This window comes from Rhinatrema bivittatum, chromosome 10 (assembly GCF_901001135.1).
Source record: "Rhinatrema bivittatum chromosome 10, aRhiBiv1.1, whole genome shotgun sequence".
NCBI classification, from domain to species: Eukaryota; Metazoa; Chordata; class Amphibia; order Gymnophiona; family Rhinatrematidae; genus Rhinatrema; species Rhinatrema bivittatum.
Genome location: NC_042624.1, coordinates 113,035,069 through 113,060,437, shown reverse-complemented (window position 1 = coordinate 113,060,437; position 25,369 = coordinate 113,035,069). Strand labels below are relative to the sequence as shown.

The 25,369-nt window shown below is 44.6% G+C and overlaps 2 protein-coding genes across 2 annotated transcripts in view; one reads left to right on the top strand and one right to left on the bottom strand.

Moving 5' to 3' along the window:
* LOC115099811 (cytosolic carboxypeptidase 6-like) overlaps nucleotides 1–20,030 on the bottom strand; it is a 1,627,912-nt gene extending 1,607,882 nt beyond the window's left edge. Inside the window, exon 1 of the mRNA XM_029617660.1 lies at nucleotides 19,463–20,030. Coding sequence (XP_029473520.1) covers nucleotides 19,463–19,505 — 43 coding nt within the window. The 5' untranslated portion in view covers nucleotides 19,506–20,030. The remainder of the gene's footprint in view (nucleotides 1–19,462) is intronic.
* A 1,592-nt stretch (nucleotides 20,031–21,622) lies between these two features.
* LOC115100234 lies at nucleotides 21,623–24,166 on the top strand. Its single transcript, XM_029618591.1, has 2 exons — nucleotides 21,623–23,138; nucleotides 24,138–24,166. Exon 1 carries the CDS (start codon nucleotides 21,801–21,803, stop codon nucleotides 22,701–22,703), a length of 903 nt encoding a protein of 300 aa, XP_029474451.1. The 5' UTR covers nucleotides 21,623–21,800; the 3' UTR covers nucleotides 22,704–23,138; nucleotides 24,138–24,166.
* The last annotated feature ends 1,203 nt before the right edge of the window (nucleotides 24,167–25,369 follow it).

The window sequence follows — 25,369 nt, the reverse complement described above, 5'->3', positions numbered from 1 at the left end:
CGTCCATGTGCGTGCATGCGCACGGGTTTTAAAATAGACCCTAAGTATTGCACTACGAGTACACAATGCTAGGTTCTGTATTGCGAGTCACCACCTAGGAAAAGGACCTTGGAGTTCTTGTGGACAATACATTGAAATCCTCAGCTCAGTGTATGGCAGCAGTCAAAAAAGCAAATAGAATGTTAGGAAGGATCCAATGTGGAATGGAGAATAAAACGGAACAACAACATATTGCCTCTCTATCGATCCATGGTGTGACTGCACTTTGAGTACTGTGTGCATTTCTAATCACCCCATCTCAAAAAAGACAGAGGTAAATTTTAAGACCTGTGCACAGGTGCGCATGTTTGCCGGCATGCACACATGGACATGGCGATTTTATAACATACGCGCGTATAGTGCAAGTTGTAAAATCAACTATACATGCGTACATGTGCTCACAAATTTATACTGATGTGCACGTTGTGCACGCAAATGCCAACTCAAGCGTGCAAGTGGGGGAATTTTAGTAGATATGCACGCCGATGCAATTACCTGTTTCCCCAGTTCGCCCTAGTAAAGGACTTCCTAAACCCCTTTTACCCTGTTAGCCCCAACCCTTAAAAACCTTGCTCACTAGCCTAGTTTTTATTTTATTATTTACATGCTGTCCATAGCAGAAGTAAAGTTATGGCGCGCATTTGTGCGCGTAAATACTTAACATGCAGACTTCATGGTACAGACTTGGCCTACCCATGCCACGCCCAAATCCCGTCCAAGCCCCACCCCCTTTTTTGAACTTTTTATTTTGTGCGGATACCAGGAGATGCGCGCATACTCGGGTGGTTTTTAAAATCCGTGCAGCGTGCGCCGGGCCGAGTCACACATTATCTCCCAGCTTTGGCATGCGTAGTGCTTTTAAAATCTGCCAGATAGTAAAACTAAAAAAAGGTACAGAGGAAGGCTACAAAAATGATAAAGCGAATGGAACAACTTCCATATGATGAGAGGCTATGTAGGTTAGGTCTCTTCAGCTTGGAAAAATGACGGTTGAGAGAGGATATGATAGAAGTTTATAGAATTATGAGTGGGGCGGAACTGATAAAGGATGGTTATTACCCTTTCAAATAATACTAAAACAAAGGGACACTCCATGAAACTAACACCCAGCAGATTTCAGATAATAGAAAGTACTTTTTTTTTTTTTTTTAATTCAGGGCACAATCAAACTATGGAATATGTTACCAGTGGATGTGATCAGGGCAACTAGCACAATGGATTTTAAAAGAGGTTTAGACAAGTTCCTAGAGGAAAAGTTCATAAAACATTATTATCCAGAAAGACTAAAGAAAGCTATTGCTATCCCAGGGAGCGAGTAACAGGAAATAGGTCTACTTCATTGGATTTGCCAGGCACTTGCGACCCTGAGTGGCGACTGCCAGAGCCAGAATACTGGGCTTGATGGCATTTCTTAGGCTCTTATATGTTCTAAGGCTGAAGTAGCCCAAGTGGAATTAAATAAAGAGCCAATAAATATGAAGGGATCCAAACTGCCTGTGTCAACTGCTAATGACACGGGTAGTTTATGAATGCAAATAAAAAAACAAAGATATAATAGGCACCTCAGAGACCTGGTGGAAGGAGGCTAACCAACAGCACAGTGATGGCAGGATACAAATTATGGGAGTAATTTTCAAACCCATTTAGGCACATAAAAGATGGGTTTAAGCACGTAAATTGCTAGTTATTAAATTTGCATGTGGATTGTGCACATAAAAGTATGCAGGTAACCCAATTTTGCACATAAATTGGCTGGGAGCTGGGATTTAGTTGCATTCTTTTGATTTTAAAAAATTTCCATGTAAATTAACACACACACACGTTGCTCACTGCAAAGAAGAGGTGTAACTTTATGGAGGTTAATTGGGGGCATTATTTCTGATATTGTGCCTTGGTTCTCTTTAAAAACTGACGTAACATGCATTTTTGAAATGCATAACTTACAGTATAAGACAAATCAAACTGTAGTGACGAATATAATAATAAAGGAAATGCCTTCTAAATGTATACATAAAAATGTAGATTTATTCTAATGAAGAAAATTTAGAAAAAACTGTCATTATTTTGGATATACAATATGGGGCAGATTTTCAAAGCCTTACACGCGTGTGGGGGGGGGAGGGGTTACGCACGCCAAGCCTAATTTCAAAAGGCCCGGCGGCGCGCATATGTCCCGGGGCTTTTCTGAATGGGCGGGGGCGGGGCAGAGAACTCCAGTACAGCGGCCGGGGTATTGCGCACAGGCACAGCACGCGGCCGGCAGGCGTAACTTCCAAAATAAAGGTATGGGGTTTGTTTGTTTTTTTCGGGCTGGGTGGCGGGAACGGAGAAAGCCAGCTGGTCTCCCGAGGGCTCAGCGCTCAAGGTGCACTAGTGTGCACCCCCTTGCGCACGCAGACCCCTGATTTTATAACATGCGCGTGGCTCTGCGAGTCCATCCAATGGACTGCCATTCTTACCTCCAGACCCAGGTCAGACGCGATGTTTCCCGACACCGGGAGAGGTCACTACTCCAGGATACTGCAGCCGGTGGGCGCTGCCAGCTTTATGGCCACCCCTGCTGACCAACAGCCGCAGAAGATGCAGGCAGTAGGCATGGCAAGAGATGGTAATATCTTGTCTCCTGAGAGGGATATGGCCTGGAGCAGAACATGTGGGAACCTGCCTTCAACATATTGGACAAGAACCTCCTGAGAGAATTCTACACCTCACACCCCAAGAAACCAATGTTAAATGTTTAATGTGATGAATCATGTCCATGTCTCTCTATCTCGGTTTTGAGTACAGAACTAACTTTATAATTGTGATTTGTCCTTTAGTGATGATGCGCTCTTTCTACCAGTAGAGCTGAGTAGTAGCAATACCACTTCCTTTTTTCTGCTTGCTCCTCTCCCTATGCAGCCAAGCATCCTTCTGTCTTTTACTGTTGCCTTATCCACCTGTTTGGCCACTGTAAAATCATCAGATACGATCACCCCCAGGTCCCACTGCTCTTTTATGCTTAGAATTTCACACCTTATACTGTACCGCTGCCTTGGGTTTTTTAGCCCAAATGAATGACTCTGCTTTTTTAAGCATTAAATATTAGCCACCATACTGTAGACCATTCCTTGAGTTTCGCAAGATCCCTCTTCATGTTTTCCACACCTTCCTGGCTATCTACCCTGTTGCAGATTTTAGTGTCATCTGCAAAAACAATCCTTCTGCAATTTTGCTTACAAAAATGTTGAAAAGGACAGTCTAAGGTCCAATCCCTGCAGCAAAACACTAGTAATGCCCCATTCCTCTGAGTAAAAGCCATCGACCATTACCTTTTGTCACCTCCCATTCAACCAGTTTCTAACCCTGTCAGTCACTTTAGGGTCCATACCAAGGACATGCAATCTATTTATAAGTCGCATCTGTGGAACCATGACAAAGGCCTTACTGAAATCCAAGTATACTACATCTAGCTCTCTCCCCTGATCCAACTCTCTGGTCGTCAAATCAAAGAAAATGATCAGATGTATCTGATAAAACCTGCTTCTGGTAAAGACATGCTGCCTCAGGTTTTTTAATCTATTGGATTCCAGAAGCTGCACTATGCTCTGTTTTAGCAAAAATTCTATTAATTTGCTCACCACAGAGATCAGACTATCTGATCTGTAGTTCCCAGCCACCTGCTTACTTCCACTTTTGTGAAAAGGAACCACATCCACCTGTTTACAGTCTTCCAGAACTATTCCTGACTCTAAAGAAGCATTGAAAAGGTCAGCCAGCAAGCTGCCACAACTTATTTAAGTTCTTTGAATACTTTCAGATATATTCCATCCAGCCACATTGCTTTATCTGCTTTTATTACCGTACTCTTTCTACCAGTGGAAACCATAGTGGTAGCTACACAATGAAGAGCTGTTGCTTTACTACAGCTCAACTGATAAAAAAAATAAAGATACTGTATGTAATTTCATGTTTGGATCTTTCTTCCTAGACAATAAAAATGGTGTCTACTGAAACGGTCAGTGGTCTTCATTGTAAAGCGCAGCATATGGGCAGAGAAGTAAAGACTTGTAGAGCTGAGTAGTTGGTGTAGATGCACAGACTAGATAAGATGTGTGGCCTTTTTCTGCCATCATGTTTCTATGTGTATTCATTCTGAGGATGCTAATTTTCAGACTCCCTGCAGTGCTTGCAAGTCTGTATGTACCTTGTATTGGGGGCCCGCCCAAACTGTACCCCCAGCATTACTCCTTTTTCTCCCCATAGAGGGGTAATTTTCAAAGGGATTTTTTCCACAAATCAATGGAAATTCCTTTGAAAATTGCTCTCTTTATCTACAGTCTATTTTTCTCTGTCTAGAACTTCACTTCTGTCTCCATGATATCTTCAATGTCCTTCTACCATCTGTTACCACCCAAAGTTTACAGATGATTTCATGGTTCAGTCGCTTTCTTCCAGGAATACTACTTTCCTGCTGCTGGGGAAATGATCTATGTACAGTGAAGCCAAATAAAATGAACTTTATACAGCACAAACTCTTATATGGCATAACTGTCTAAAATATTATAATACTTTTAAACAGCTCACTACTAAATCAGCAAACCGTGCTCTAATTTGTATGCACACAATTTGTCAAGAAACCACAGAATGGAAGGTCTAGATCACAACAGCTTTCAAGATTACTTATTCAGAAACAAACCTTTTAGGAAAACATCTTGAATATACTCTGACACTTTTGCATTAGCTCTGTGATAACAGAAGCTGAAGTACATGAAATACTTCTTAACAGCAGACATATATATATAGCAGTTCTTTCCAACTAAGCAACCCAGTTAAGATTACATTATTTACAAGGATGCAAGAAAAATCCTATTAGCATTCTGAAAACAAGCCAAAATGACATTAGACTTTTTAATAGTGTACACAAACAGAGCATTCTAGGGGCTACATTAAAAAGGCTGCATGCAGACAATCTGCTGAATGCCAAAACAATGATGAAAGGCAGGCTGTCTTAAACTAAATGGTATGGTTTCTCAAATCACGGTCAAAACTTCATAGAGTACAATGTGTTATTAAATGTGGGTAACATTCTTAGAGAAGAACTTTCAGAGGCATTTGTTTGGGAAACTAAGTAGTTACATTGGGCAAAAAATTGTGGTTGCCATGTTGGATATGCGAAATAAAGGGCCAGCAAACAAGTTGTACGCGATTCCTGATAAACATAAGAACATAACAACATGCCATACTGGGTCAGATCAAGGGTCCATCAAGCCCAGCATCCTGTTTCCAACAGTGGCCAATCCAGGCCATAAGAACCTGGCAAGTACCCAAAAACTAAGTCTATTCCAATTTACCGTTGCTAGTAATAGCAGTGGCTATTTTCTAAGTCAACTTAATAGCAGGTAATGGACTTCTCCTCCAAGAACTTATCCAATCCTTTTATAAACACAGCTATACTAACTGCACTAACCACATCTTCTGGCAACAAATTCCAGAGTTTAATTGTGCGTTGAGTAAAAAAGAACTTTCTCCGATTTGTTTTAAATGTGCCACATGCTATCTTCATGGAGTGTCCCCTAGTCTTTCTATTATCCGAAAGAGTAAATAACCGATTCACATCTACCCGTTCTAGACCTCTCATGATTTTAAAGACCTCTATCATATCCCCCCTCAGCCGTCTCTTCTCCAAGCTGAAAAGCCCTAACCTCTTTAGTCTTTCCTCACAGGGGAGAAGTTCCATCCCCTTTATCATTTTGGTCACCCTTCTCTGTACATTCTCCATCGCAACTATATCTTTTTTGAGATGCGGCGACCAGAATTTTACACAGTATTCAAGGTGCGGTCTCACCATGGAGCGATACAGAGGCATTATGACATTTTCCGTTTTATTCACCATTCCCTTTCTAATAATTCCCAACATTCTGTTTGCTTTTTTGACTGCCGCAGCACACTGAACCGACGATTTCAATGTGTTGTCCACTATGACGCCTAGATCTCTTTCTTGGGTTGTAGCACCTAATATGGAACCTAACATTGTGTAACTATAGCATGGGTTATTTTTCCCTATATGCATCACCTTGCACTTATCCACATTAAATTTCATCTGTCATTTTGATGCCCAATTTTCCAGTCTCACAAGGTCTTCCTGCAATTTATCACAATCTGCTTGTGATTTAACTACTCTGAACAATTTTGTATCATCTGCAAATTTGATTATCTCACTCGTCGTATTTCTTTCCAGATCATTTATAAATATATTGAAAAGTAAGGGTCCCAATACAGATCCCTGAGGCACTCCACTGCCCACTCCCTTCCACTGAGAAAATTGTCCATTTAATCCTACTCTCTGTTTCCTGTCTTTTAGCATTTTAGCCAGTTTGCAATCCACGAAAGGACATCCCCACCAATCCCATGACTTTTTAGTTTTCATAGAAGCCTCTCATGAGGAACTTTGTCAAACGCCTTCTGAAAATCCAAGTATACTACATCTACCGGTTCACCTTTATCCACATGTTTATTAACTCCTTCAAAAAAGTGAAGCAGATTTGTGAGGCAAGACTTGCCTTGGGTAAAGCCATGCTGACTTTGTTCCATTAAACCATGTCTTTCTATATGTTCTGTGATTTTGATGTTTAGAACACTTTCCATTATTTTTCCTGGCACTGAAGTCAGGCTAACCGGTCTGTATTTTCCCGGATTGCCCCTGGGGCCCTTTTTAAATATTGGGGTTACATTAGCTATCCTCCAGTCTTCAGGTACAATGGATGATTTTAATGATAGGTTACACATTTTTACTAATAGGTCTGAAATTTCATTTTTTAGTTCCTTCAGAACTCTGGGGTGTATACCATCTGGTCCAGGTGGTTTACTACTCTTCAGTTTGTCAATCAGGTCTACCACATCTTCTAGGTTCACCGTGATTTGATTCAGTCCATCTGAATCATTGCCCATGAAAACCTTCTCCAGTACGGGTACCTCCCCGACATCCTCTTCAGTAAACACCGAAGCAAAGAAATCATTTAATCTTTCTGCGATGGCCTTATCTTCTCTAAGTGCCCCTTTAACCCCTCGATCATCTAACAGTCCAACTGACTCCCTCACAGGCTTTCTGCTTCGGATATATTTTAAAACGTTTTTACTGTGAATGTTTGCCTCTACAGCCAACTTCTTTTCAGATTGTTTGTTGACCCTTAGTTACATGGGCAAATTCCTTGGGCAGAAAATTGTCTTCTCCTCAGCAGTTAAAAATATGCCAGCAGCTTCACGGCATATACAGTTCCAGCCATGGGGCTTCAGCAGTCGCACTCATCCAACTATTTTGGCCGCCTATGATCATCAGATGTATTCCCCTCTTGTGCAACATTTATTTATTTATTTATTTATGTTAATAAGCAAGTCCACTCTACTGGTTACTCCTCTTTAGAGCACATGGCTATGATACTTGGCGAACAGCCAGACTGCCTCCTGCACCCTCAATCCAGGTTTTTTTTTTCTATTATACACACATCCGGCTGCCCCAGTGTCATGTGAAGACTATACCATTTTGTTGGGTGGTGATTTTAATGTTATTGACTGCAAACCCGCTAAAATGCCAAGGAAAAACCAAACTCATACGGAAGAAGGATTTTTATGCAACAAATTACATTTGTTAGATGTTTGGTGGTTATTTCATTGGTATAATCATGAATTCTCTTTTTTTTTTCATGCATATAATATTTATTCCCACTTGGATTATCTTTTGATAGCTAACTCTTTTTGAAAAAAAATGTTCCTGTGATATGATAGAAGTTTCTTTTTTTGATTACTCTATGTTGATTGCACAATTACATTTACTTTCAGCAGGCACCAGACCTTCTGGCTGCAGAATGTCTCCTTTACTTTATGATTTTAAACTTAAAAAATTTTGAAAATGCAATGGGAGGATTACAGGCAGCTTAATGCTTCCCTGAGATAGATCCAATGACAATCTGGAATGCAGATAAAGCTATTGTTACGCCCCGTGGTTGCCGGCGCCTGCGACCCCTGTTGCTCACCTCTTTCTATTCAGCTTTGGCTCTGCTGGGGGAAATCACGGCCTCTGCCAGCTCACATCAGCCCTCCTCCCTCCATTCCTGGGCATCTCAAGACAGCATGGACTCTGCCTATCTCCATCTTGGCCTTGGGGCTCCATAGGCGCATGCGCGCTCCCAGGCCAGCTTTAACCACGTCATGGCGCAAACCTGGGGGGCGTCCCCCTCAGAGGACGTCATTCAACTCGGGTATTTAAACCCGCAGCACCAGAGCACCTACAACTTGCAATGAGTTCATTCTCCAGAATCCTTCCCTCCAGTGGACGCCGTTCCGGTTCCTGCTTCCGTGGCATGAGACTTCCAGGGTACCCGCTCTTCGGGGGCCCCCTTCCATCTCTTGGCTACCTGCTCTTCTGAGGGCCTTCGCCTGGACTTCTTCCTGCATCGGTACCTGTGGTCTTCCCCGGAACCTCCCTCCTTCTACAATCCTGTGAATACTACTTCTGAGACACGTTGAGGACTCCCTACAGACCACTACCATGACCACGCTGAGGACTCTCTCCGGTGTACGCCGTTTGCGGGCCATTACCGTGACAGCACTAAGGACTCCCTATGGTGTACCCCACTCACGGACCACCACCACCGTGCCTTCACCTTGCCTCGCTGATTACTCCTTTCTCAGGACTTGAGACATACAGAGACTGTCTATCCTGGCATTCCCCGCTCCTCGGGTATCGCCATCTTCTACTATCCCTAGCTCCTGGGCTGGTGTACCCTGGCCTGCCTCTTGGGGCTGCTCTTCTTCTCAATACATTTACTTCTGCTGCAGTCCATCCCGCAGCCGAGACCTTGCCTCCCTGACGGTGAGGTCCCGTGGGGCTCTGTCCCTTCAGGCAGTTCCATCTATCACCTCGGCCAAGGGGGTCCACATACACACAGACACACACAGATCCTAACAGCTGTATTGCGTGGTCAGATTATAGTAAATCAGATGTGAAAATGTAAGGAGTGAGCCCAAATAATTCTGCATTTGTCACAAAAATTAGCTTCCTTACTGAGAAAACATGTGCAACATCTGACAGAGTCAATGCTAAAAAAGCTAAATCCCGCCCACATACACAAGACAATACCAACCATAGACTTAAAAAAATTTGCCTCCACAGTCTCTCCGACTCTAACCAATATCATTAATCTATCCTTAACAGAAGGGACCATGCCAGATACGCTTAAAGGAGCAACAGTGAAACTGATTTTAAAGGAAAAAAAAAGTGATCCCCTAGTCCTTAGCAACTATAGGCCGGTATCAAACCTACCTCTACTTGCAAACGAATAGAAAAAAACTGTACAAAACCAATTAGCACAACACTTAGAAACCAACAACACTTAGAAACCAATCGTTTCGTTTTTTATCTTATTTTATCTTTTCCCAGTTCTTGATCCAAGTTACATCTACCTGTTCGATGTAATCGCACTCTTTCATGCGTGTTTTTAACGTTATAATGTAAACCGAAATGATATGTAACATTGCTACATGAATTTCGGTATATAAAAATGTTAAATAAAATAAATAACATCCTATACCCGTCACAACACGGTTTTGGAAAAAACTATAGCACTGAAACTCTCCTGTTGGCACTAACAAACATCATGAGAGGGTTTGACAGCGGTAAACATTATGTACTGGTAATGCTAGACCTATCAGCGGCATTAGATACAGTAAACCATGGAATACTGCTAAATAGACTAGAAGAAATAGGACTAAGCAACAATACAATTAAGTGGTTCAAATCATACCTAAATAACAGATACTTCCAAGTACAGATCAAAGATACAATGTCAAATAAAATAGAACTTCAAACAGGAGTCCCACAAGGGTCGGCCCTATCCGCCACACTATTTAACATATACATGCTGCCACTATGCCACCTATTAGCTGGACTGGGCATAACGCATTACATATACGCTGATATTCAATTAGTTCTTCCCATTGACAATACAATCGAAAAAACTCTGGACCTAGCCAATATGTACCTAGATATTATTAAACAGCTTCTCAACCAAATGGAGTTAGTTATTAACATAGAGAAAACAGAATTCCTACATCTAGAAAGAAAAAATCTAGAAATCATCCAAAATTCTAACACACTCAAAAACAATCAAAAGATTGAACTAGCTGAGAAAGTATGCAACCTAGGAGTGATAATTGACACTGAACTGAATATGAAACGACATATATCTTTCAAAATAAGAGAAGGTAACAACAAACTTATGTCTCTTAGGAGACTAAAACCCATGCTAACAACAAACAACTTCCGATCGGTGCTACAAGCATTAATCTTTGCAAGCAATGACTATTGTAATGCCCTACTCCTGGGCTTACCATACACAACAATTAGACCACTCCAGATACTGCAAAACACAGCGGCAAGAATTCTGACTGGAAAAAGTAGAAGGGTCCATATCACTGACACCCTAATTGAACTACACTAGCTACCCATTGAACAGAGAATACAATACAAATCACTATGTACCATACATAAATTAATCCATGTCGAAAAAACAGATTGGCTAAACACTGCACTGAAAGTACACGTCTCCAACAGGAACCTGAGATCCGCAAACAAGGCATTACTAACTACTCCCTCCGTCAAAACAGCAAGACTAACTCAAGTAAGGGATAGAGCCCTATCATTAGCAGGGCCTACATTAAGGAACACCATGCCATCAGAAATCAGATTGCAAAAAGACATCAAACTATTCAAGAAGAGCCTAAAAACATGGCTATTTAAACAAGCATACCACAAAGAGAATGGAGAATAGAATCCAAATAATTGTAGAAAGCGATGAGTTTGTGCTTTGACACAACACACCTACTCATACTGAGTATTTTTTTACTTTTAAGCAGCAACAGATAACATGTAGAATATTAATTATTTTGAACTGACCTGATAAACCTAAGCATACCTCACCTAGCATCTTATAGCTATTATGAATCTCTGTACCGTACCTTACAGGCACCTGTCTAGATGTTAAAATGACAGTTAAACAACATTACTTTAAGTGCCTTATTGTTAACCGTTGTGACAGCTTCTAGCTTAACGACGGTATAGAAAAAAGAGTTTAAATAAATAAAATAAATAAATAAAATAACTAATTAATGCTGTAAAAAAAAAAAGAACTGGACACACTATTAGAGTTTAAAGACCAATGTAGTATCTTATTTTTTCAATAAAAATTGTTTCAGTGGAAGTAATATATGGTGAGATATTGGCTAACCTGATTTGTAATTCCAAGATGAAAATGCTTGTAACCAGATTGAAACACAGAAATTTACTTATGATGATACTAATGCTATTTTGAAAGCCTTTGAATCTTTTTTTTTTTTAATTTACATATTGCTAATCCTGGTTCCAAATCAGACCCAAGATCAATTCTTTAATGATATTCATCCTCCTAAATTATCTGAGGAACATAAATTGGGACTCAAGACGCTCATTCAGGAAGAAGAAATAAGAAGAGCTATTGCCACTTAAAACTGGCTAAAGCTCTGGGACCTGATGATTTTGGAGTCTAATTTTATAAGATTCTTATGGACTATCTTGACTCCTTTGAAGGAGATGTTGCATGCTGCCCAGCAGGTTGGAGTGTTTGAAAAGGGATATAATTTAATTATGGTGGTTCTGCTACCAAAATTTGGTAAGGATGTTCTTTATCCAGAATCTTACAGACCCATTTTTCTCCTTAACCGGGATATAAAAATATTGGTGTCTATCTGGCTAGTAGATTCAATAATATAATTCAATCACTGGTTTCTCCAGATCAAACTGGTTTTATCAGAGGTCAATACTCTTCTGCTAATGTGTTAAAGGCCTTGTTGGCCATCCAAAGAGTTATAAGAAATAGTAAGGAAGTTATGCTGGTAAGTCTAGACTCAGAAAATCTTTAACTGGATGGAGCTGCCATACTTATGATGGGTTTTTAAAAAACTATAATTTGGGGGATCAATTTCAAAAGTGGGTACATTTGCTTTATAATAATCCTAATAGCAAAATACTGGTTAACAGTTCTTTCTCAGACACATTCTCCTTATGCAGAGGAACACTGCAGGGATGTCCTTTATCCCCATTATTGTATGTTTTATCTTTAGAACCACTGGCCATCAGCTGCATAGTTTGAATATTTTTCAGGGCATTTCAACTGGAAGATAGATGGTTAAATTAAGCTTATTTATTTATGACATGCTGCTTTTTGTTGATAATCCTAAAGTTTGTCTTTCAAAATAATTCCTGCTGTCTAGAATTTTGGAACAAGTAGTGCTGGTCCAACTCCAAAATCACATTGCCACTAATTGCCTTCTCAACAATGCTCAGTTTGGATTTTGGTCTTCATATAATACTGAAATTTTACTTCTGAGTAGTTTTGACACCATTCGACTGGGTTTTGATAAGGGCACCCAATACTTGCTAGCTTTACTTGACAAATCATCAGCATTTGAGACCATTAATCATTCCATCCTACTAGTTCATCTAGAATCTATGGGGGTTTCCGCAACTGTTCTCTCTTGGTTAACCTTGTATTTATCAGACCGTTCTATCAGGCTCATGACTGATAACACATTTGTACCCACTGTCTACTGGAATCCCTCAAGGATCCTCAATTTCAGCTGTTCTGTTCAAACTCTGTCTGGTCTCACTTAAATGCTCGAACAGTGATATCGGTTCAATTCTTGATATCTGAGCCCTTTCTAGTAAGAACTGTGGGCAGAGCAGCCATAAATGAATTGCCTATAATGGTTTGTAAACACGAGGAAGCACTGCTGGGCCTTGATACCCACTGGCTGGGGCCACTCCAGAATGGCTTTCAATTTCTATGGGTCCATGTATAGGAGTCTTTATTATGCAACTTGTTCTTAAAAGCCGGAAAATACACCACATGAGTCAGATGAAAAGGGGACATTATTTTGGGCAAAAAGGAAGGGACCAGTCAGAAGGTGACTGCGTCTGGTGTAAAAATCAAGTAGGGATTCTTTAGATATGCTTGTCTTATTAGTTCAAAGGAAGGATCTGCTAGGGCCCTAAGGAGAAAATTAAGGTCCCCAAGGAGAAAATTAAGGTCCCATTGTGGGCCACTGCTCTGAAAGGGTGCGTAATACACTTAACTCCTCTAAGAAAATGGAATATATATGGGTGTGAAGTTACCTGGGAGCCCTTAACTGACCCTCAGTAGAAGAATATGGTTGCTATCTGTATCTTCAAAGAACTAAGAGATAATCCTTTGTCCAATCCTTTCTGGATAAAATTCAAGATGGAGGCAATGTCTACTTTCCAGGGAGAGATCATAAGAATTTGACAGAAATTCTCAAGCAGGCACCAGCTGCGAATATAAGCTAGCATAGTAAACGTTTTTTCGCACTTTCAGCACTGGTTGCGATGGCTATGGAGGTATAGCCTTTACTGTGCAAGTATGCCTTTTTAAGGGCCAAGGCTGTAAGGCAAAATGGAGAAGGGTCTTCCACTGGAAGGTCAGTTGTCTAGATAGGGGTGGACCAATATATCCTGCTTGCATAGTGCCTGGTCACCTCTACCACCACATTGGTGAAGGTTCTTGGGGTGATCGCAAGACCAAAGGGTAGAGCCTGAAATTGAAAATGTTTGTCCAGACTACAGAAGCACAGCAGATTTTGATGGGAGTCCCATATTGGCATACAAAAATACACCTCCACTAAATCGACAGATGCTAGGAATTCTCACTTCCTTATCCACATGATGACCAAATGGAGTATCTCCATGCAAAGGGTGGTACTAAACCTCTTTGAGGTTTAGGACAGGATGAAAGGAGCCATTCTTTTTGGGGACTACAAAGTAGATTAAGTATCCCAACCCCATTCCACTGTAGGAACTGGAACGAATACTTGGAGATCCTGCAGTTTTGCCAGTGTGGCCCTTACAGTCTCCCTCTTGGCCGTAGAAGACAAGAAGAGGCCATAAAGGTCTAGGAGACTAGGTTCACTAATTCTAGGGAGTAACCCCTTCGAATTATGTATAGAACCTACTGGCCTGATGTAATACAGGTCTATTCCCTGTAGAACTGCTGGATGTGACCACCTACCAAAACTATCACGGAAAGGACACTATCATTGGACAGACGACCCAAGTCTGCAGCTGCAGAGGATTCACACTTGGATTTTCTTGCACCTCAAAAGGAATGATGTTTGGCCTTCTTGGCTTGCTGAAATATATACTTGCTTGTTTTGAATTTTCAGAATGCTTTAAAGCGCTGGCATCTTGGGCCTCTTGTATCTGATCAGGGCTTACCCTCAGGGAGCCTTTCAGGCTTGGATACTCCTAAGTTCATGACTAGCTTTTCTAGTTCCTCCCCAAAAAGCAGGCCTTCTTTGAAGGGCAGTCTGTATCAATCAGATGCTCCTCCATCTGATTGTCTCCCTTGGAGCCAGAAATCTTGAGAGCGGCTATCATATTTGTAATCAATGCAGAAAGTTATTCTCTATGAAATAACCTCACCACTGAGGATTTTTCTTCCTTTTCTGAGGTATATTACCTTTCCTCTGCTCAGTCTTCCCCAGACACTAAGCCCTCCAAAGTCTTCTGTGTAATAGTGTGGGCAGAGGTGCCTGAGGCCTTCATTGCTGACCTGGGCCATTTAAGTGGTGGACCCCTATAGTCAGCATGAGAAGGACTAAGTAGGGCAGTGTAGTGAATCTGGGCCGGCAGCAGCGCTGGGAACAGCCAAGTAACACAACAAGACTTGACTGATCTATTCTGGTGCAAATATTTATTTACAGTGCTTCAAAAAACAGAAATAAAAACATTAGCTCACCTTGCTTCAGGCACTAATAACAGTTAAACATACTCCAAATGGGCTTACCATGAAGACCTATTAGCTTCCTGGGACCTCTGCAAGTCTCCTGGACCCTGATCCTTTATAATATTATGAACGGACCCTCCTGGGGCCCAAAATTCATTGTGGGCCCCAGCATTAAGAGCGACCAGAGCAGATGTCTGTGGGCTATGCGTTAAAGTAGTTTAAGGGAGTCTCTTGTATACTCCCTCACAGGCAGGTAGCAGTACCATCCCAGGCTTTTGCATTGCCCAAAAGACTTGGTGCATAAGGAGCATGAATTTAGGAGAAAATGCCCCTATTGGTCTCTGCAGGGGTCCCAGTTGTAGGTCCTGGACTGAAGCTTCATGCTCTGCTTGCCAAATGACGAAGAATCTCAAGGGGGATCTCAGAGCCTGACTCTACACTGTACCTGAAGGCTTTCTACATCTCGAGTGTTCAACTCTGGAGAGCTGCTGAAGCCATCCCTATAGCTACTCCCAATGGTGGCCCTGCTATTTCCTCTCAGAAGGGGAGGTAATCAGCAGCCATATCCTTCTGCAATGCTGGCTCTGTGACTCTACCACACATGGACCAGAGGGAGCCAGCTAATGTGGGGAGCTGCCTAGTGCTGTAGGCAGAGCACCTGCAACCTCTGTTCTTGGTGTTTCCAGTTTTGGGGGGGGTTTAAGCAGTATGATTTCCTGCTACAGGAAGGGCTGGCTCTGCAAAAAGGAAGCTGTTGTGGGCCCTGAAGTCTACATGTACATTAAACATTGCATTTTCTGAACTCTAAGGCCTTATCCATCGCTCCCTGCAGAGAAAAGAAATATGTTACTCACCACTTCCAGGGCCCAATGTCATACCTTTGAGTCAGGATGCTGTGACAAGGCTCCTGTTTTTGTTCCGTGGTTCCTCCACTTTACTATTTTATTTTTTAACTTTATGTGCCACAAGCACAAAAAAGACTGAGCCAGGCAAGAAAGGAAAGATAGGGGGTGAAGAAAGGGGAAGCCCAGCTCCTAGTCCCCTGCTATTCACCCCGGTTCCCTGATTCCAGGAAATGAGAAGCCCCTTCCAGAGCTGCTCAACCACACTCTAGAGGTACTGGAAGTAAGCCCAAGGAAAACACTACCAGGCACTGAAAGAAAAAAAAAAGGACTTTTTCCCTTTCTATCTGGGAGCAGGCTACTACTGGATAGAGCAGTCCCCTAGAGACCACTGTCCCAGGAGCAAGTAGGTTCAACCGGGACGAGGACTAACCAGAACCCTGAGAACTGACTAGAGACTTGTTATCATTAGCTTGGAACTACTGGAGACAGAGACTACTGGCAACTGCCTAAGGCCACACCCCTCTCCTACAATGCCACACTGACACAAGGGAAAAGTATGTCCTCTGTCTCCAGCAGCTGTGGAGGAGGAAATTCCCATAAGGGGTAAAGACTGATCTAGCAGGAAAATAAGGAATATACCATTACTCAATTAAGGATATATTCCTTACGGTTATATCTTGTTTCTGACTCACATAAATAGGGAAAATCTTCTCTTCTGATGCATTTCTGCAAAATGATCTTTGATAATGAAGAAATTTTGAGCCAGTACTGTTCTGTAACTACTATCTGAAGCCATTCTAAGAACTGTAGGCCTGATTCTTAATATTAAAAGCAAGACTTCAAGACAAAGAATGCTTTGCAAGAGAGGGGGCAAAATATTATAGGTAATATTACAACTGGTAAGTATGTGGACTCCTGAACCAATACATTTATAGATACAAAATGTGCAAAAGCTGATTTTAAGCATACTTTTATGTGCACAAAACATGGCATTCTCTAACGTGGACTTGAATTTATGCATGTAAATTAAAACACAAATGTTATGTGCTGCAAAAAGAAGGTGTACGTTTGTGTAGCTTATTTGAGATCATTTTCAAACTGAACTTACGCATATATGTTTGCTTTGAAAATTGACATAACATGCATTTTGGCAATACAAAGGGTTATGAAATTACCCTTTTATGGGTAATGCAGGGTGTTATAAAATTATGCTTTTATATACATAAACACCTCCCTCTGTTTAAAAAAAAAAAAAAAAAAAAAGCACACACCAAACCTCCTACCCCCCCCCCCCCCCTCTCCCATCTCACCCTCTGTCTCTCCCTGGCCCTTATCTAGCTAACCCTGTGAACCAGTGGTGCCCAGAGCACCTCCTGGGTCACCAAGCCCAGGGCAGCACTTTGGATCCCACTGGACCACCAGGGCTGACTTGCTAAGAGCTAGAGGGTTCAAAGTCGAGGGGATTTGGTGAGAGGGCATGTTTCCTGCACCTGGGCAGAGCTAACTTTTTTCCTTTTTTTAATTTTGGCCATTCCACGGGGCAGCAGGGTGGGGAGGGGACAAGAAGGAAGGGGGGGGTCTCAAGATTCCCCATATTTTTAGAATATTTTGTGGGATTCTTCAGGCCCTTTAAATGAAAGCCCTAGGAGCAACAGGAAGTGTATTAGTGGCCCTATGCTGCTGGGGAAAGTTAGCAACATCTCTTGAGGTTGTTATGACAGTCGGCCGTGGGCAACCGCGGCTGACCCAACTCACATCCTGCCATGCCTGGCCCTCCACTCCAGGGGAAGTCACGGCTCTGGCCAGCCATTGTCGCCGCGCTGTCCCTGGCCCTCCTTGCTCCATATGGCGGCTGGGATGCCGCCGGTCCACGCTCCAACTCCAGGCCTTCCTAGGCACACGCACACCATCTGTTCTCTATTTAAAGGGCCAATGGCGGGAATCCCTGGGCCGTTCCCGACTGATGACATCATTAGCTTGGGATATTTAAGCACCTCCTTTGGCCTATGCAAATTGACTTGGCAACGAGATCCTTCGCCTCACTGGTGCGTGTTCCTGTCTCTCTGGACCCGTGGTTCCTGCCTTGGATCTCCACCTGCTGTTCTGGACTCTGGCTTGTGTACCCACTCCTCAGGGACCTGCTTGTGCTTCCTTTGGGAGACCTGGTCTCCAGGCTTCCCCGCTCCTCACCAGAGATCCCATCTCTATGCTTCCCCGCTCTTCGGGGCAGTCTTTACCTTACCACACCAGAGACTTTGACTCTACGCTTCTCCGCTCCTCGGGGCAGCCTCTACGTCACGGCACCAGTGGCTTTACTCTACGCTTCCCCGCTCCTCGGGGCAGCCCCTACGTCATCACACCAGAGACTCTGTTGCTACGCTGTCCCACCCCTCGGGACAGTCTCTGCATTACTCCTTCAGGGATCCTGTCTCCGCGCTCCCCGCTCCTTGGGGCCTGCCTGGCGTGCTTCTGCCTTGGAGGTTCCCTCTCTGGTATCTCGTATCTTCAGTCCTACCTAAGTACTGTGAATCCTCCGAACTCCCGCTCCTGGGGGCACCTCACAGTATATCTCAGTGCAGGTACCTGCGATCAAGTGGCAGTGACGCAGGACGTTCTCACTCTACTAAAACTATAGTCATGTCCCTGCTGCAGCTGACCTCGCCTCCCAGCGGTGAGGACCTGTGGGGCCCTACCCCTCAGGTAGCATCAACCTCCCCCTCGGGCCAAGGGTCCACAAAACCCATGAATCCTAATAGAGGTATAGCTAACTTTCTCTCAGATAATGTGACTTTCAAATGTTGAGGCAACTCACACTATTTGATTAGCTGTTAATGAGCTGATTTGCATGGATTTGCAAACATATCAAATCATTTAAATTCCCATGTTGCGCTGGGATTTTTAAAGGGGAGATAATATGCAGTATTTCAAGTACTGCATATTATAATCAGTATTAGGCCAGTATAAGGTAAAGCCTTAACAAAACTTAATAAAATGACCCCCCTGAGATTATAAACTGTATGGGGACAGGGAAATACTTACAATACCAATGTAGCTTGCTTTGAGCTATCAATGAAAATGTGTGAGCTAAATAAATAAGGAGCCATTTATGCACATAAACCTGTGTTTTATGCATGTAAATGGCTTTGAAAACTACCCCAATATGTTGGGTTTTTTTTAATGAAAAATGTGTCATTGTCAGATGATTTCATTGTAATTAAAAAGTGAAGGGAGAGAACAGCGCGTGCATAAAATATAGACACATCAAGGTGCTGTCTTCAGAACTTTAAAAAAGTCAGTATCTGAAAGGTGAATTTTTCGCCATTCTGGTTTGTGTATTTTTATCTCAGGACTCTTTCGTATTTGTAGTATTGCTTTATTTTATTTAATGTTATCATTGTAAGGGCTAAAATGCATGCAACTGGGATGTCCGAGAGTCTAGACTGGCTTAAAGTCTCCCTTCAGCGACTGGACAGCTTCATGTCATTCGCAGCACATCAGTACAAAAGGCAGAGGTACATTGAAGAGACTGCAAAACGAGTAGACATTTTGCCTTAAAAGTTCAAATAGCACCGTTACTGTTTTAGCAAATTCTCTGAAAGCCAGCGAATATTTAAGGCTGTATTTGAATTTACTGCTCTTAGGAAAACAACATACTACTGAACAGAACGCTGCAGAAAAATAGGAAGTGAGAACTGGTATAATACAATGAATACTATCCATGCTAGCGTGGACTGAAGTCAGATGAATGTGAAAATGCTCACTAACCTGAGTCGGCGTTCTTGCTTCTCTCCGCCATATTTGTTTTCATCTGCAGTTCACGCAGGTGGACGCTACCGGAGCGTTTCCCTGACAACTGAGGACGTCAGAGCCGGGGGTGCGGTCTCTACAGCTCTTCCAGTTTGGCGAGCCCCGTGGCACGTGCGGGAGCAGAGGGCGCGACAGCTGGGCTGGTGTCCCTTGTCTTTTTTTTTTGTTTTGTTTTGTTTTTTTAAATGTCCAGCGCATCCAATAACTTACCAAAGAAATCTAATGGGAGGTCGACTGGACCCTGTCTCCGGTCGGCCAAGATAATAAGGTACCAGGTTCACAACGGGAGCAGGACCCTTTTTGGCAGTAAAGATATAACTTGGAAAGGGTGGGGGGGGGGTGGGGTTGGTGGAGAAGGAGGACGGTGAGTGAAACGGGTAATTGGTTAGTCAAGGGTTAAGGAGAAGGAATGGGAGGAGGAGGAGGTGGGAGGGGGGGATGATGATGCAGGGGAGGTTCGTACTGCTGCCTGACTTGCCAGCCGTTATTATAATTCAGGGTGCTGGCTGGGTGCTATTGGCCCCATGGCTTTGCCACGTAAGAAGCAGGGGGGAGGAGTTGAGCTGGGAGATGCCTGCTGCAGTCTTAATTGCTAGTAGTAGCAGCTGCTTAGTCGCCTTCTGTGCCTGTGCTGCTCGTACTGTATCTGAGTTTAATTTTCCCCTCTTTCCTTCTTATTTTCTGTTTTAGTCAAGGAGCAGCGTCAGCAGGTCTGATGCTGCCAGCATAACATAGGGGGAATCTGCCAGAAACGGAGCTGGGGCTGGGGAACAGTGTGACGTGGGGGGAGGGAGGGAGGGAGGGGAACAGTGTGACGTCGGGTTCCGTTCAGACCTATGAGCGTGGGACACGACTGCTCCTTGCTTTGAATACGGGCCAGCAGGGGGCACTTGGCGCCATTTGAGCCCAGTGAGCAGAGGGGGAGCCCGTCGTCTTGCTTGAGGTACTGTTTAATGGTATTGTAATTTACTAAACCGGAGTGTCTGCTTGCCTTGTTGCCACATACCGCTCCTGAAGAGACGGCACCCCCTGCAGAGCTCTATAAATAAATAAACAAGCAAGCCAGCTTATACCGGCAGCAATGCCCAAAAAAGGCTGCAGGGGAACAGCCCCTGCTTCCCAGGCGGGTCCTGACCCAGAGGTTACCCCCCCCCCCCCCATATCTTGACTTGCCAGGCCATCCGCCCCCGAGAAGATGTCCAGCTCCGGGGGAAAGTGGGCCTGAAGTGCCTGCTTCTGGAGAGCCGGCAGGCAGAGAGCAAACGAGCCCGTCCCCCCCCGCCTCCCGATGAGGAGATGGCAGTTGCTCTGCTACATGAAGAGGCCGGGAGCCCTTCCCCCCCCCAGCTTGCACATTACTGAGCAGCTCCCTCCCACTGCTCTGGGTAGATCAGCCTTGCCTGCTCCTGTAGGGGAGGGGGGTGGAGGAAGCAGAATGACTGACGGGAGAGAATCACAGGTGACAGCACTTAAACAAGGAAGAGGCAGGCAGGCTGCAGAAAGAGAGCAGCTCCTGCGGAGAGGAGCTTCGGTGAGCTTGAAAAGAGGTTTTGCTCATTCTGGGGGGCATGAAGCTGGCCGAGGGGGACAGAACGTCAGAGGCATGCGTGGCAGGGCTGAGGAGCCCAGTCAAAAAGACTTGCAGGCATGTGGTGAGTGCCGTCATAGGTATTCTGCCCTAAAAAAACACTGTAGTGCGGCAGAGGGGAATAAGAGCAGGCTTTACTCCTTCTGGAGGCAGCAGGAGTGTGCATCCCTGCAGCAGAGCAGGAGCAGAAGCATTGGGAGGGGAGAGGGGTGAGGGGAGACTGCCGGGCTCTGGCAGCCGTGCAGAGGACACGTGTTAAGTACTTTGGGTGGATTTCAGGGAGGGGTGGTTACAAAGGTAACGCCAGGCAACAGGGTTTGAGACATGATGTGGACTGGGTTTTTTCTGGGCAAGATACTGGTGGCGGCTTTTCCACTGTTGCAGGTTCGGAGGGCGATGTACGATCGAAGCTCCTGAGGAAGGACAGCTGGCAGTCCCAACAGGATAAAAGCCTGGGCAGAGGAGGCTGCATCGTCATTCAGGCAAGATCCAGGCGATGGAGCACCCAGTTTCGGAGGTTTGCAGGGAAGGACAGGTAAAAGCAGCGGGGCAGAGAAGGCCAATATAGTGGTGAGGAAAAAGAAAGGGAAGAGGGTACATAGTGATAGCTCATCTGAGAGTTCGGACTCATCCGACTCTTCTTCTTCTTCGGATAGTGAGTCCTCGGGTAAGCGTAGAAGAGCTAGCGGGTTGGGCCCAAGCCAGGATATGGGGCACCCAGCTCTGGCGTCATTGACAGAGTTATGGGAGGGAGTACCTAGAAGGTTGCGTAGGCGAATTCGCAAGAGAAGATATGTTAACATTTTCCGCTTAGTGGCTGGGCGCAGGGCCGATAATAGAGGGCGTGGGAAAGGCAAAAAGAAAAAAAGGAGGGATTCAGCCGAGCCTAAGGTTGCCAAGAATATTCTAAATTGGATAAGAGGATTTCTTCGTTTAGCAAGTGTGGTATGTCACTATCAGCCAGGCCATTATGGGGCGCTACTGGCTTATTGCGACAGCATACTGGGGGCATATAAGGATTATGAGGGCTGGGCGTGGCTCAATTATGATGAGCGTTTCAGGGAGAAAATGGCAGGAAACCGGTTTATGTCCTGGGGAACGCAAGATATAAACTTATGGCTTACTCAAATGACAAACAAATGTGCTGCTAAAATAGATCAGGGTGTAAATCCAGGTTTTGGAGCGAGTGGTGCAGCAGGTAGGGGCAGGGGGTGGCGAGTTGCCAAGCGTAGGGAACACTACCAAAGGGAGCGAGGTAAGGGTTTCCCCGGGGGGGGGGGGGGGTTGGATGTTTGCTGGAGATATAACAGAACCTCTTGCTTGTTTCCTGAATGTAAATTTAGGTCCCACTTGTGGTGGAGCCCATCCAGTTTCCCGGTGCCCCCAAGCAGGGCAAACAGGCACTGCGAAAGGAGCAGCGGCAGGGAAGAGACAGTCACAATTAAAAAAAAAAAAAAAAAAAAGGGAATTTTGAAAGGGGTGAGGGTGGGCGTGCATACACAGATTCGCTTTCACGATGTTCCCAGCAGAATGCAAGTGGGGGACGGATGGCGGCTGAGAGTTTCAGAGGGAAGTACGGGTCGTCATGGGAAGACGAAGAGAGCGAGCTGATTCACAACTCGGTCGCACCAGCAACATGGAAGGCTTACACTGCAGGATTAATGGCGGTGACAGGTTTCTTAACCAATATTGGGTGCCATAGCAGGAATGTGTCTGATAGGGAGCTGTGTCATAATAGCAGCAAAGCAACGGTCCGTTCCCATTTAGCGGGTTTCGCTTTTTTCCATAAGGTACAGGGGTGCCCGAATCCGATGAATAGTTTTAGGGTAAAAAAGGTACTTGGGGGTTGGCAACTAGGTCAGGGTCACAAAGAGGATAAACGGAGGCCTATTCGGTATGTGGACTTATGTATATTAGTGGAAGTGCTGCCGTAGATATATTGGTCCGCGTTTGAAACCGCCATGTTCAGATTAGCCTTCTCCTGGACCTTTTTCGGAGCCATGAGGATTAGCTCCGAATGGGTTGGGAAGGGGGGTTTTGGATCAGGTATCAGTGGCGCAATCCAGGCGGGCCGTTAGGGAAGTGGGAATGCTGAAGTCAAATGCACAGATCGGAGGGTCCGAGTTTAGGCTATTCATTCCCAGATCTAAAACAGATCAGACAGGGAAAGGAGCGGTCGTCACATTATTGTGTGATGCCCAGCGGTCGGTTTGCCCGGTCCGGCTGGCACACGGTTATATGCGGTTGCGTCCGAATGTGGAAGGCCCCTTTTTCATTCATGAGGACTCTTTTCCCCTTACACGATTTCAGTTTTCCAAGGTGCTGGGTTCAGCCATCCACAAAGCGGGTGGCGATCCAAGTTATTACAGTTCGCATTCATTTCGAATAGGGGCGGCCACTGCTGCAGCAGAAGCTGGTTTGTCAGATGTGGAGGTCAAAGGTTTAGGGCGTTGGAAGTCGGAGGCTTTTAGGTCTTATGTCCGACCTAGCTTCTAGTAGAAAGCGGACTGCAGTGAGCGCACAAGGGAAAGGACGGGGGGGGGGGGGAGGGATATGTGTACTTTTCCTAATTGTTAATTTTTCTTGCAGAGCGTATGGGGGTGAAGAGATTTGAAGGATGAGCCTGGATCGTGGATCATTCCTACATTCATCAGGTGCAGAGACGAGCAATGAAGCGTCCGTATGGAGAGCATTTGGACATTGACAGAGTTGGGTGGAGGGTGTCCTGGTTTAGTAAAAGGGGTATGGGTTGGGACGAGCTATTGCCCTTTTTGTATGAAAGGATTCAGATGTGGGGAGAGCCCAATTTAATAATTTTTCACTTGGGTGGCAATGATATTGGGTCCAAAACATGCAGAGAGTTATTAACTTGCATGAAAAAAAGACCTATCGGGTCATGATTCGCTGCCCTAGGGTACTGCTAGGGTGGTCCGATATCATTGTTAGGTTACGTAATAAGGATGAGATGATTTGGCGGGTGGGAATCAAAAAATTAAATAGACAATTAGGCAAATGAATGGGTTGGGAAGGGGGGTTTTGGATCAGGCATCAGTGGTCTTGGGGGAATGAGGCAGGTTTATTTGCTGGGGATGGAGTACACTTATCAGAAGTAGGCATGGACCTATTCAATAATTCATTACAGGAAGGGCTGGAGAAGGAAATTAGGACGTGGTAACTGGGCCACAGTGGGGGGGGGCAAAATGATATCTCACAGTTTGTTGTGGCGGTAAACCCGAGCCCAAAAAAGCTGTATGTTATGGGGCAGTTCATATGAGGGTAATGGACGGGGGAAAAAGGCCTCATGTAGCATGGGGGAGCCGCTGCACGGGGGCACCGGAGAACTATGGGGCCACAGTTTCCGGTTATCCTACTCTCGCGGGTTACAGGCGGAGTAGGGAAGGGGGGGTGGGGGAGGGAAGAAGTCACTTCACCACTAGGGACAAGGTGGTGATGAGGCGAAAGGGGGATGTTAAATGGGGGTGCTGGTTCGGAGGGGTTGTTGGCTAGTTATTAAGTTGTGAGGGCTCGGGTTAAGGTTATACATTAAACTGCGGCCAAGTTGAATACCACTTATGTGTGTGTTGCATTTATTGGGGAATGGGGCGACAGGTTCCAGCAGTGTTCCATCCCTATGTTATTGTAAGTACTCGTGTCCTTTTTCCTCATGTAATTCCTGGTTTCTTTTTTTTTTTCTCTACCTGTTGCTTCCACCTCCCTTCCCCCTAATGTCTTATCCGTTCCTACTATGGAGTCAGAGCAAGCAGCCATGGCTGTCGTTCCTGTGGCCTCGGTGAGAGCTGGGATTACCCCTCTTCCTCCTGGGGATGTGGGGGGCCCGTTTCACCCCCCCCCCCCCCTTTGATATTTCAGTGCCTGTACTTGTAGAGACAGGCAGCTCTCCCTGAGGCTGCTGTATCTGGTCGGCTGGTTCAGCTGTGAGGGGGAGCAGCCCGGTCCGAGGCACATGCGGCCGTTCTGTTCTAGGGTGGGGACGGGGCTGGCTCGGGGCATTTCTCTGGAATGATTCCGATGGGGAAGGGGGGCTTCTGCAGTGAGAAAAACCCTATGCAGCACTTCCTTGCCCGCCTCGGGGCTTAAAGGCTGAAACTGCTGTATCTGTGCAACTGACTGAGCAAGGGGAGCAGGGCTGGCCAGGGGTATGAGTACTCCTGGGGGCATTCTGCGCACAAAAACTGAAAATTCTGCAAACTTTATATTGGTCCAAATAACACAATTTACATGACAGTCTTTAAGTAATGTATATAAGGTTTTGCATA